At 37.1% G+C, this 13,953-nt stretch overlaps 1 protein-coding gene across 2 annotated transcripts in view; it reads right to left on the bottom strand.

Annotated features, from left to right (window-relative positions):
• ralgps1 (Ral GEF with PH domain and SH3 binding motif 1) overlaps positions 1 to 13,953 on the bottom strand; it is a 30,216-nt gene that overhangs the window by 3,982 nt on the left and 12,281 nt on the right. For both annotated transcript variants that reach the window (XM_024264848.2, XM_024264849.2), the window contains exons 7-18: positions 11,668 to 11,760; positions 9,869 to 9,995; positions 8,199 to 8,336; positions 7,809 to 7,902; positions 7,489 to 7,556; positions 6,075 to 6,201; positions 3,034 to 3,185; positions 2,673 to 2,721; positions 1,207 to 1,287; positions 598 to 703; positions 429 to 521; positions 56 to 161 (exon numbers count right to left, since the gene is read on the bottom strand). In XM_024264848.2, coding sequence (XP_024120616.1) covers positions 56 to 161; positions 429 to 521; positions 598 to 703; positions 1,207 to 1,287; positions 2,673 to 2,721; positions 3,034 to 3,185; positions 6,075 to 6,201; positions 7,489 to 7,556; positions 7,809 to 7,902; positions 8,199 to 8,336; positions 9,869 to 9,995; positions 11,668 to 11,760 — 1,234 coding nt within the window. The remainder of the gene's footprint in view (positions 1 to 55; positions 162 to 428; positions 522 to 597; positions 704 to 1,206; positions 1,288 to 2,672; positions 2,722 to 3,033; positions 3,186 to 6,074; positions 6,202 to 7,488; positions 7,557 to 7,808; positions 7,903 to 8,198; positions 8,337 to 9,868; positions 9,996 to 11,667; positions 11,761 to 13,953) is intronic.

Below are 13,953 nucleotides of genomic sequence, written 5' to 3'. Positions count from 1 at the left end.
TGAAGAGGCTGAAATAGAAGCAGATGTTCTGGTTTTGTGGTTCTCTTAGTCTGACCTCTATCTGGGTCATTTAGCTGGAAGATGTTGGGTCTGTCCGGGTCATCTGGCAGCACGACCATCCACCCCGTCACACAAACCTTCTTACAGGGCGTGGACTTGTACTGTGAGGAACGAAGGAAAAGTAAACGACAGAAAAATGGGAAATTATGCACTTTTTCTCCGTTTTTGAGCTTCTGAGGTCACAAATTGCTGTAAATGATGAGAGTTCGTGAACAGTTTTATAGAACTGGGCTTTTAGAAATTTTATATACCGATAAATGATACAACTTTAAGATTTCCTGGAATTCTCTCTGCAGTCAGCTCAAACATTTCTGAATCTGTTTGATGAACATGGATGCTAAAGTGCTGCTTCGGGGCATCAAACTTACATGTTTCCTCTCAGAGGCCCTCAGTGCTTTGGCACTATAGAATATGAGTGTAGATCCAGACAGGCTGATCCAAAACCTGGTCCACGACGAGAGCTGCCAGACACCAAGAGTCCATTCAAAACTTTTCACATGGAAAACCGTGTCTAATAGCACAGAGAAGGCCGCACACCTTGGGCTTTCGCCCCTCCTTGAGCAGCGTTTTCCGTCGTACGGGTCCTTCAAAGGTCACACTTTTGGCCTCGCAGCATCTGTGGCAGGACACTGCAGCAGTGGCGCTGAGGAGGAAATCCATCACTATTATCATTGCACCACACGTGTCAAAGTCAAGGCCCGGGGGCCGGATCCGGCCCTCTGGGTAATTCTATCCGGCCCTCCAGATCATTTTATTATATTGTTGTTAATGGCCTGATGTTATCTTGTGCTTATTTTTAACTTGTATAATTTTGACAAAATATATTTTTATGGAGAGTAAAATATTGAAATTTATTTATAGTTTAAGTAGATTTATTCTGTAATAATATTCCTGCCTTTTTATTATTTCATATTTATGTTAAAAAGTTTTATATTTAAGTTTTAAAACCTTTTTTTAACGATTAACTTTCTAATTTGTTCCTCCTACTTTCTTTAGTAAGGCTACTCTCGAGAATATTTTAAAAGTTTCTGATCACCAGTATTCTTTTTCATGTCTACTTAGCAAAACTTGAAACAAATTAAGCATTCAAATAAAACATTTTCTAAAAGTCTCTTTAAATTGCTGAGAAAATTCACTCTTTCTTACCTGTAAAAGTAGCTTCGGTTTCGGGGGGACGGGCGAAGCGGAACCTTCCAATTCGGGCCCAGAGTGGCGTACATGCGGCCCCTGTTACACACACGTTAACATGGTCAGATTGTGTTGGGATAAATACAACATTTTTACTATATTCCATGTGGACACAATAATGTACAGGGTAATTAAGAAAATTAGAGCATGGAATATTTCATAAAAATTAATATATTAGCCCGATGGAGCCATTAACTGCATATGAGAACTGGACTGAATGACTACACCCATAGAAAATGGTTTAGTTTTAATTTTCAACCATATGAAGTCAAATTAGCCGCTTTTTTATAATGATATGGACGCCGCCATGTTGGAACCAGACATTGTCAGGAATCCGTGATTGGTCTGAGTCAACATTTCCATGCCAACCACTTTCACCAATTAGGAGTGAGCTTGTTGGAAAGCCACACCCCTACCACTTGAAAGCAGGCTCTGGATAATCTGTCAATCAAACATCTTGAGCGTTTTTACGTGAGATCACCTACTTTTATTTATTTTATTCACTGAAAAATGATAAAAATTAACAAGAACATGTTAAAAAAGTTTTTTTTCTGACAAATAATAGCTGTTTATTTCTTTTTGGAGCCACAGGTACTTAATGTTTGGAACACCAGGGCAGAGGGGCTACAAAATCCAGTTCTCTTATGCAGTCAATGAAAAAAAATGACTAAAAGCAACTGGAGGATGTTTGGATTAACAGTAAAACAGTTTAATTAATGATTATTTCCTCCAAATATCACAACTCTAACATCTTGTTGTAGTTAAACTGATTTCAAGCTGTCAAAAAGTAAATCTTATTTATATCAATATATAGAGACAATCAGAAATTCATTTAAAAAATGAAAACCTAGTGTAAAAGTGCATTTGTCGTTTTGATGTGCTATCAAAATCTACAATTCCAAAATCATGTGCCTCAGAAATTTCCCAGAATTCTATGCATTAAAGGTTTTAAAATGTTTTTTTTTTTTTTTTTTTTTTGCATCACACTTAAAATGATTGAGGTTGTGTCTGAATTATTTCACTACCTTCTACTCAGGACACTTTACAGTGAGTTTGTTGTTTTGCAAAGCTGTAAAAAATCTACATTTTCAAAATCCAGTGCCCAGAAGTCTCTGTGTGCATCGAGGATCACTAGCCTGGCGAATATATAGACCACAATGCATTGCAATTGAACGATTTTTTCATGTAAAATGTATTTTAAAACTTTTTAGTTGATTCATAAACAGTCTTCATAAAATGTTAATATTTATTAGGTTTCACTTGGGAAAATTTGGACAGAATTCAGAGTATTAATTTTTTTTTTAAGATAAATTATCTTGAACACTTAAAAATGCTCAAATGTGACGTATTTGGAATTTACTGTGTAATTTGATGCTGCAGGAAGACAATTTATTAAAAAGGAAAAGTCATGAACTTGGACTGACCTCTGGATTGTGGGTGAGAGCTCCTCCCCAAACGAGCTGGCACTGCTGCCTATCAAGAGAGGACAAACTGTGTGATTAGGATAAAAATGAACAATCTCACACTTTAATTAAAAGTATTTAGTCTGCCGGATCCGGCCCCTGGGCCTTGAGTTTGACACATTTGCTCTAAAGGAGTTCTACAGTTTCATTCAATATAACAAATGTTTCACAGTTTCGATGTGTCTCTTTTGTACTTTCTTTCGTCAATATTAATGATTACGTTCTAAAAGTGGTTAGGCCAAAAGCAGAAACAGATGCTAAAATAACACACGTTTTACCTCTCCAAATGATAAAGAGCATTTTTGCTGTCAAAGCTACTCACTCAATGACAGGCCGTTGGACACAGAGGTGGTGTATGGATCCCGTCTGGCTGGACTCTGAGACTCCAGGAAGCTGCCGTCCAGCAGGTGGCGCTCCTTGTCTATGGTGAAGGTGGCACTTCTGCTTTGTGACATGCCGTACTGACACATCATGCTGCAGACACACAAAAACAAATCTTTTATTTCTCCAGCACAACAAGGGTGCGTCAAAACAATGCTAACCGGTTCTTATGTGTGTGATGCAGCAGATACTTCAGATGCAGGACAGTGTGAATGACTAAAAGCTGTGAGTCACTTTAAAACGTTTTCTTTGAGTAACTAACCCTTTGGAACCCAAATCTCTGGTTTTGTGTCGTTTTGAATTTACCTCCATATTTGTTATTTGAAAGACTACCTGCTTGCTTACTTGGTATCATGTCAATCAGCACAACCTCTTTATTTTGTCATTTGTCCATGTTGTAATCAGATACCAGATATAAAAATCACCCAAAAAAATGAAAATTTCAGCAGGAAAAGAGGTGATTCATTTTGCTGTGGAACCCCTAAAAATGTTCAACAAACTTTGTCCTGGAATTCTGTTTTTTTCAGCTTTTTTGGGAGTTTTTTTTTCTAAAATTTTCCCTATTGAGTTAGTGGAAAAGAATAAAAAAATCTTCTGAAGACTAGTTGGGTCCATGTGTTCTCCTCGGCTGGAATCGTGTCTGCCTCCTCCTCTGTATTCAGTTTCCACAATTTTTAGACAATGCTGGTGCTTGTTTTAGAAAAATCCTGTCGCTCCCCATCCAAAAGAAAATAATGATTGGGTTCTTCCTTATTGGATTTTTTGATAACTCTGCAATGTTAGCCTCATTTACTGGATCACTTTTGTCCAGAAACTGTAAACAATTATTTTATTCTATCTTACATTCAACAAATTCTCAGTCACAGAATATTCAAATAAGGTTTATTTTAGATGTACTTTTATTAGTCGCTCTGCAGGATGCCCTCCAAAGGGTTAAACAGACTAGAAAGGGGCAGACAACAGTCTTTGGATCAGGAGATGACTCAGTTCTCTGACAATCAGGAAGTTTTTTTTGTCTGTGTGCTGATGCAACTTTTTACATTTCTTTTGATTTGTAAATAGGTGTAATTTCTTGTTTTAGTTTGAGCCAAATTTCACAATACAGCCCAAACTGAGACCGGACATCATTGAAATCTCTGAGAGCAAAGAGCAGTCGGTAGTCCTGAAGCTGACCGTTCCTTAGGAGGACAGGATGGAGGCGGAGGATAAAAGGAGGAGATGTCTGCCGCTGGAAGTGGACAGTGAGGGATTTTCAAGCTACTCCTTAAGTAAGGCTTGTGGCACACACTCGGCATAACGGGTGCCAACCGAAAAGAGCCATTAGCAACAACATGGAGGCAGCAGAGAAGAGTCCAGATGGACGAAAAGATGGGGGGGGGGGTTGGAAGCAGGCCGGAGCCGGATCAGCCTCAGTGGCCTGGATCCCATCCAGGACTCCAGGAAAGAACACTGATGATGTATCCGAGGTGGAGCATCAGTGGACGTCTCTGTAACCGTGTTATCAGTTTAGTTTATGATACGTGGGATTTTTTTTCCTGGCACGCTCACGTCGTCCTCATCACTGTGTGATTTTATGAGCGTGAATGTAGTCGCCAGCAGCACACACTTTCAGATAAAATACAGCTCATGAACATTCCAGCACTGATTTTGATTAAATTCCACCAGAATCTGCATCTAAAGTCTACTTTCTTCCCTTAAAGTTCCATTCTAATTATATTTTTAGCTATTTTTATAAATGTCTTATGTTAACTATCATGCAGTTTTTAGCCAAATTCAAAAAACTTAAGGCAGGACTGGAAGTAAGCCTCTGCTGATGTCCCATCATCTCTTTGTTTACACTTACAGCTCCTCACAACCACAAGCTAACATTAGCGGTGCAACAAAAATGGGGAAGAATATTGGAGCTATCCAGCCGTACAGTTCTGATTCAGATTCCAGCTCAGATGAGGAAAACTACGTCGGACATGGATCTATACGTCTGCAAGTGGAGGATTCAGAAGGAGGGAGACTTTAGCCCATCCACCGCACATGAAGAGTCACAACTGACAGCTTTGACAAACCAACACAATTAAAATAAATAATACTCATAAATATTTGTTTACACATGCCTCCACCATGAGAAAAAGGCTACTAAAACGAGTTAAAAACTCCAAAAACACAACTTTCATTGGAGTGGGTCTTAAATATAAAAAACTGGCTCTTGTTCCTCCTGACCAAAAAAAAACATCTTTAATTCTATCTTTTTAATTCTTTTCTGGGTTCTTATTTAAAAGCTGTTTTGTCTTTGTGTGTGTTTTTTGTTTTGACTACCCATTTTAGAAGTCAACTAAAGAGAAACATAGTGTTCTGTCAAAGAGAAAAGAATGTCAGATTTTCAGCTCAATGCATAGTTTACATATTTTGAAATAACTTGTTAAAAGAGATTTAAAAACAGAATTTGCATCGACTCATCTGAAAAAACAAACTGCTGGACGGAAATCTTAGCATAGCCACTCAGTTTTAAGATATTAGTTATTTTATTTATACATTTGGGTTTAACATTTTTAATTCCGTTTCGGTTTTCAAATTATTTTTAGCTGCCAGCATGAGAATTATTCTGGGAATAATTTTGCTAACATGTAAAGTTTTAGGGGAGATCTGCTTTTTAAAAATATCAACTATTATATAGAAAAAAACTGACAAAGAAGATTCTGGTCAATCTCTGAGACGAGATGTTTTTTTTATACCATGTTGAATTAATTTTAGACTAAAGCTTTTTTGGGTTCCTCTTCTTTTCCCCTTCATCATCATCATCGTCAAGTTACTCATTACCTCAGTGTTTCCACTGATCATCAGTTTTTGACTCCTCACCACTTGAGCTCCACTCCAAATTTAGTTTGTGACTTTTTAGTTCAACTCCTCTTTTTCCTGTTGGTTTTATTGATATTTAAGTCTCTCTCAGCCCACATGCCCTTCAAAAGTTCTCCAAACATTTGGACTCACTTGTTTCCCAAACTGTGACTCTTCCTGTGATGAGCCGGTGGAGGCGTGGGGATGTGCAGCTCCATAGACGCCTCTGGACAGGTAGGTCGGCGGTTGTACCGTAAAGTAGCAGAGACCTCAGAGAGATCTGAAACAAAGGAAGCGCCATCGTTACAGCCTAATCCGAGTTAAATACATGCTGCTGTGAAAACGAGCAGGTCAGAAAAAGTTGACTTTTTTTTTTTAAGTCACAACTGTCCTCACAAGTGGATACGGGCTGTCTGTGGACAAAAAATGGTCAAATACAGGAAATATCAAGGTCGTAGACCACTGGGTGAGCCTGTAGAGTGAAAATGTTCATGCACCTGCAGTCTTTACATCTTACTAACAGTGCGGCATAAGGGCATCAGACAAAAGCATCCCCCGTATGTCATAAATGTGTTTGTTTGTTAAGGATCCCAATTAGCCAATGGACATGCCAGCAGCCATTCTTCCTGGGGTCCCACTTTCTTAAAGCCACAAATGCATTATTCTGTATAAACAAACAGATATACGTGTACATGTATTAGTGCTGCAGTTATTTTAATAGTCGACTAATCAGACCATACACAGAGTGGATGCAAAACACACATCTTAACCATCATTAGCTTTAAACTAACGGAAAATTATGAAAACGGTGATAATGCTACTGTGAATGCTGTAGGCTAAATTTGGTCGCTGAACATGCTGAAATTGATAGCTGAAATAGCTGAAGCTGATGGCTGAAATCGCTGAAGCTGATGGCCAGCTAAAATACTAGCTAAATACCAAATTAGCCTAAAAAACACACAAAAAAAGGCCAAAGTAAGCTAAAACAGCTAGCATGGTGCTGAAATACAATCTAAACTCCAAAATAGCCTAAAAAAAAGAAAAGACTAAGTTAGCTAAAATAGCTAGCAGGGTGCTGAAATATTAGCTACATTCCAAAATAGTCTAAAAACTAACAAAAAAAGCCTAAGTTAGGCAAAGCAGCTAGCATGTAGCTGAAAAAATAGCTAAACTCCAAAATAGTCCAAAAAACAAAAACATTAATAAATGTCAAAACAGTCCAAAAAGCTCGAACAAAGCCATTATAACTTTCAACTGTACTACACTCTGACTCCATATTATATAAATTACATATTATATAATTTTACTAATTAAAATTACAAAAATTATATAAATTACAAATTACTATATAAAATCTCAGGTCTTTTATTGGTAATAATATTATGAATTAAACTAATCAAAAGGTACTTAAATGAATAATAAATGAATTTAAAGCACTAAATGGATCCTGAGCTCAGCTGTCAGTGTAGCTCACTGCCCTCCTGAGGGATGTCAGATGAGTTAAAGCTAAGACAAGAATCCAGGTGTGAAACCATGATGTCAGTACGACTTTATACAACTAACTTACCCGCCAGGTCTTCTTTGGAGGATGCAATGCGTGGGGACCTTTTGCCAGGTTCAATCTTTAGGGATAATCTGTGAAAAAATAAAAAGATTTATTTTTAAAATCCCTTAAGAATTACCTTTCGTTCAAAACGGCAAAATAATCCAATTTTAACTGGTGTTTGTTTTGTTCACCTCCAAGAAACCAATAGTAAATACAAAAGAAACACTTCATTCCTTTAAATATGATAATTCAGATTCATTTTTATTATTTTTTTTCCGGTTCTGGGTCGTGTGTTTCAAGATCTTTTTCTTAATTAAATTTAATTCAATATTTTTACTAACTTGAAGTTGTCATCCTCTACAAACTTCTGAAGTTCCTCGATGTAGCGAACCGACATCAGATACTTCTGGACGTGAGGCAAGGTTATCAGGTGATCTGCAGGAAGATGAGACGTAACAGTTTCATAAACATATTCGTTTAATCCGTCTATCCATTTTCCACACAATCACACACTCACAGACACACCTAGAAACACTTTAGGGTCATCAATCAGCCTATGAAGCAGAAAGGTCCTAGCTAGGGTTTGAACCAGAACCTTTCCACTGCACCACCATGCATCCTTCCGTTCATTTTGCTCAAATAAAAGAATTAGTGTCTTTTTCTGATCTTTGTGATGTTAAAAATGTGATATTGACCCTGGAATGATAGAGGGGCCCATCATCATATCTCACCATAGTTACATGACATCTGCAGGTCGGAGATGACTCTGAGGAGGTTGTTCATCTGATTGGTCCGCTGCTCTGTCTCCATCATGCTGCCTGACGCAGGGTAGGCGGAGTCAATGTAGATCATATCAAACAGGTAGATCCCTGTATAAACAAAAACCCTCATAGTATCAACTTTATCCTACAGAATTATTGAACAGTTGCCATAGCTACATGGTCATATTTTTAACAAAATCACAGATATTTGTTTTCATGCAACACCAAAACCAGAATGTTCACTTGGTGACGTCATCGGGAGACACAAAATAAGCTTTCATAGTTATGCAGATGATACTCAACTATATGTCAGCCCACTACATTGATCTGTGTGTGTAGGTGTGTCACTTTGGTTTGTGTGTTTATTTCCATCTCTATAGTCTGTTTAGATACTAAAATATAATCGCATTTGTCAATAACGGTATTTTATTGTGAAAAATATGACATATTTTGAAAATTGACCGGATTTTCTGGTGTGTCTTGACGTAACTTCCTGCCAGGTTCGACGCAGATCACTTGCAGTGATCGCAAATAATAGACGACCGACATGATCGCTGCACGGCACAAGTCGGTCGCGGAGGACGGCGGCATTTCACGTCTGGTGTGAACTACACTGTAGGTCACGTGTCAAAGTCGAGGCCCTGGGGCCGGATCTGGCCCTCCGGGGGATATATCCGGCCCTCCAGATCATTTTTAAATGATATGTTATGTATGTATTGTGATCTGATTGCTTGAAATAAACAATTTCATTCATTCATTCATTTTATTTTATTGTTATTAATGGCCTGATGTTATCTTGCGCTCATTTCTAACTTGTATAGTTTTGACAAAATATATATTTTTATGGAGAGTTGAAAGTTAATTAATGTATACATTTTGTTATTCATAATTATGCTAAAATATTACGGTTTTAAAATTTTTTAATTGGCATTCTGCTAGCTTTTTGGACCATTCCGCGTCCGGTGTAAACCCGGAGTAAGACTGCTTTCTATCATCTCTGCGAAATTTCCACAGTTAGACCTTTTCTTTCAAGAGCCAAAGCTGAAATCTTAATTCATGCTTTTATAGCATCAAGATTAGACTACGGTATTTCTGGTCTTTCTGGTCTACAGAAAAATGTAGTTAATTGACTGTAGCTGGTCCAGAATGCGGTTTCACGCCTTTTGACTAAAACCAGAGAGAGGGAGTACATTACACAGATTTGAAAGTCCCTGCACTGGCACCCAGTCAGCTTTAGGATAGATGTGCAGCTCTTTGAAACATATTTTTAATATGAAAAGTGCTTAATAAATATTTGTTTTTAAAATGTAGTTGCCCCCTTTTTTTAAGCAAATGTCCTAAATGTTCAGTTTTGTCAAATTGTCTTGTTCCACACATCTGCTGTAACTCTAACCCACTGATTCCCTGTTGCTCTACCAGACATCCAGCTGAATGATCAGAAGCTCCAAATTTTGGCTTATTTATCCAATTAATCCCCTTTGATGATAATAATAGTTCGTTTAATTTATTATTTATTTATTTATTTTACTCTTCATTCAGAGCTACTCTTGAACCTGTTTGGAAAGCTCCTGCTTGATAGATGCAGCTGTAAGTCAAAATTGACTTTTTTTTGGAGTACACCTGACAAACGAAAAGCTTACCAAGGTAAGGTATGCAGGGCACCATCTTCAGGGAGCAGATGTATTCTCGCATGCGGATGTAGTTCTCTTCCTTTGAGGTCAAGTAATTCAGCTTCTCATATGTGGCTTTGTCTTTCCGGCTGATCAACTGTAGAAAAATATATGAAATAAAGGATCCATCATTCACAAACAGCTGAGAGTCAAATTAAAATGGTGTGTTTTTGCAAAAAGTATTCATTTGCCTTTCGAGTAAAGTACACTGCATTGCAACAGACATTATAAGACTGTAGCATTTACATGAAGTTTACATAATATTTAAAAACAAGGAAGTTTTGTATGAAAGAATTCCCCAGGTTACTTCAAAGTCCTCCAACAGATACCTGGAGATGGTCTATGGAATAAAAACAAGTTTTTTGATTTAAAGATACTTGGAAGTTTTGAATAAAGACTAGTAAAACATTTTTAAAAATTGGTTTGTTTGTGCTGCTTTTGTCACATTTTTGCCCGTTTTTAAAATATGCAAAAAAAATGAATCAACAGAGCAGAGGAACAAAAAAATCCCTTCATTTATGGCTACGGAAATAGAAAAATTTGATGTTGTATGATCATTCAATTATGAGGATTACGTGATATGAAACATTGGATAATTTATTAATAAAGAGACTACGCTATAATAATCAATAAATACATGAAGATTTTAATGCTACTAAAATACAGTTGGAGGAAAATCTCAGTGTTACATAAAAACAGACATAAATGTCACTGCTGACGTTCCTGCTCCAGTTCAGATCAGTCATTCCCTATTTGTTCTTTTCCTGTAGCAGTGTTTGTGCGCATAAATATGTCATGACATTTTAAATCTGGATCTGGCCTCTATATAAGAACCTGAATGTGCAGAGAGCATAATAAAGCATCTAATGACACAGATTTTAGGGAGACAGAGACGGAAACTTTCTGCAGAAGAGTCTTTCTTATGTAATGAATAAAATCCTCAATACAAATATTAAAAGACAAAAAGATAAAAATTTACAGTACTTAACTATATATACTTAGTATATCGAAATGCTCAAAAAAAGAGTATGGAGATGTCACTAAACACATTTTAATATAATAAAGATTCTTTATTTGCATTCAAACCTTATTTTTTTAGAAATTAATTCATTTTTATTCAAAGATTTATCTAAATCCAGGGCTAACAAACTGAGCCACCACACATAAATAAGTAACAGGTTTGTAGATTTGATTAATGTATTTTTAGCTAAGTTGTTTTTTTTTGTTTTTTTTGTTTAGATGTTCAAATGATGGTAAAATGTTGAATCTACCACCAGACTAGAGTAAACTTAAAGCACATATTTTTAACTTCTGTTGCACAAAAATGTGGCAAATTTCTTAGGCCTACATGTAAAGATGTTTAATTGATTCTATACCAATGTTGTCATGTTTATATTCAATAGTAAAAGAATGACGGTGCACTAAAGTCCTAATAATAGAAGAACATTGTTTTGACTTTCTTTCTTTTTTAATGTGACTAAATCAGCAGGAGAGTCTTTAAATTGCACAGAGTATTTTATTTTGAAAGGAACTCGTATCTGCTGCTCTCAAAAGTAAAAGATTAAAAGCTACATTTTATGAATGAAAAGCTAAATGACACAAAAACATACATAAAGTGTATTTTTCCATACAGTTGGTGGTGGGACTATGTGGCTGTTGCTGGATTTTGGTCCGTTAAGTATCGGACCAAATGGCTCTTTAAGCATTTAAAAGTTGAAAAAAAAAAAATCTTCAAAATGTTCAAACGGTGAAGAGAGCTGCTGTCTTACCGCCCAGGTTTTGTCCAGTCTAAAGATGGGTGCACTCTGCAGAGCAGAAACGATCGACACCAGAGAATGAAGATTGTTCAACTCCAACAGTTTCTGCAAGAAAACACAACAGCAAAAACAACCGTTAATGCTGCTCTGTCACAGTCTACATTCATAAATCCTGTTAATTGAACACTTGAAATTATTTCCATCTATGGAAAATTAAAAAAAATAAAAATTAAAAAAAAATCACATATGTTTTTGCTTTTAAATAGATGCTAAGCTAAGGTACACAGAAGAGGTTTGATCCATGTTCTCAATGGGTTCTGTTCGAGAGGTGAGACCCACAACACTGAATTCTGTGTCCCCATGCTGATGGGAGTACCTCAGGGATCAGCTCTGAGCCCCTTCCTGTTTGCAGTGGTGATGGACAGGCTGACAGATGAGGTTAGGCAGGAATCTATGGACTATGATGTTTGCAGATGATATTGTGATTTCTAAACAGGAAGTACCTGTTGGTTCAGAGAAGCTAAAATCCCATAGACTTCTATAGAGAAATAAACAGCTACTACTCAGTCATTCTATTACTCAGAATAGCCATTCTTGCTCTGACACCTTTTTTAAAACATATTCTTGATAATATTAATATTTTTCTTTATCGCAAATTATTATAGTTATAAACTGACCAATCAGATGCCTCAGTAAAAGCATGTCGCTTTCAGTCGTAGGGGTGTGGACTTCCAACAAGCTCACTCCTGATTGGCGACAGTGGTTGCCATAGAAATGTAACTCAGATCGACTTGGACCAATCACTGCTGCCTGGCTCCAACATGGCGACGTCTGCTTAGCTGAAAAATGATGATTGAAGGCATTTTCTATGGGTGAGACCACACCCGCTCAGTCCAGTTCCCTTATACAGTCAATATCCGCAACTCATGCGAGGACTGCGTCATAAATAGGCATCAAGGGGTTCAAATAATAACGATTAAGTCTGTAAATAAAATCAACTTTATATCATGTAGGGATATCTTGAAGTATTGTGGTTTCTGGAGCAGGTAACTTCTGTTTCCTGATACTTGTTTGTTCCAGGTGATTCATTTTCTCATTTCACATACAGTTGTTGCACAGCAGCTGCAGCAGCAGCACACATTTGAAAAGCTTTGGACATAAACTAAATATTAAAGCTTTTATAATCACTCGTGGCAAGGGTAGAATAAAAGTAAAATCTGGGAATCCTGGAAGAAAATAGATCCGTTGTTGCTATGACACCTGACAGTGTAAAGCGCTGATGGGATTCTGCGCATCCCCAAGCCAGATCGAAATAAAGCACATTTCTAATCATACTAGGATCATAGTGAACACACAACACTGGTTCTTGATTTAATTTGTTCTGTAATTATCAAAAAAGCTGATTGTTCATTCCACACTTCCATTTGGATGCTTAGTAAAGGCTGAATAACAGTCAGGTTTGTGTCTCAGCATCACCAAATTGTTGTGTTGTCGCTCTGACCTGCTGACCCAGATGATGTAACATGTTCTTCCTCCTTAAGGAGGAACAAATCTGCCCACACTTTAGCAAGAACGACAAAAATAAAACACCCTGTGTGTACAGTGTGTGGAGTTCTGTTCCTTTAACTCACCTTAGCTATTTTGATAAAATGGCTCAGTATTTCCGCTCGGATTTTCAGCGTTTGGACCGTTAAGATTTCTCTCACCAGCCAAAAGCTCACCTGGAACAAGGAGGAGAAAAAGACAAACGACATCAGGATGAAGTGCACTTCTACTCCTTTTCTATGCAACTTATTTGACCAGAAAAAGCACAGTGTGGTGAAATATTGGAGAATAATAGGCAGCAGGTGGTCTGAATCTAGAAAAATGACCAAAGCTTAAGGACCCACTCAGAGGAAATTTGTGTTTTTAACATGTTCTTGTGGTATTTTTCTCATGATGGAGGATATATATGAGGAAAATTAAGCTTAAAGTTGCTTTTTTAGTATTTTTTAATTCAAATCGTGAGGAAAAATGCAGTTTAAAAAATCTTGGAGCTGTGATGTAGAAGCTACAATTGGCAGGTCCCAAGCTCCCTGCTCTGCTCCACTCTGATGCATCCACTTATAGACAAATAAATGTCTTTGTTTTCCTGGTCTGAGGTGGTACATGGAGCTAATAGCTGAAAACGCTGAAGCTGAAAGCTGGCTAAAATATTAGCTAAATGCCAAATTAGCTTAAAAAACTGAAAAAGTGTAATTTTGCCAAAATAGCTAGCATGCAGCTGAAATAGCTAAAATCTAAAACGACCTAAAAAAC

Source organism: Oryzias melastigma, unplaced genomic scaffold (genome assembly GCF_002922805.2).
Source record: "Oryzias melastigma strain HK-1 unplaced genomic scaffold, ASM292280v2 sc00345, whole genome shotgun sequence".
Classification (NCBI taxonomy): domain Eukaryota; kingdom Metazoa; phylum Chordata; class Actinopteri; order Beloniformes; family Adrianichthyidae; genus Oryzias; species Oryzias melastigma.
This window is presented reverse-complemented; position numbering and strand designations above follow the sequence as displayed.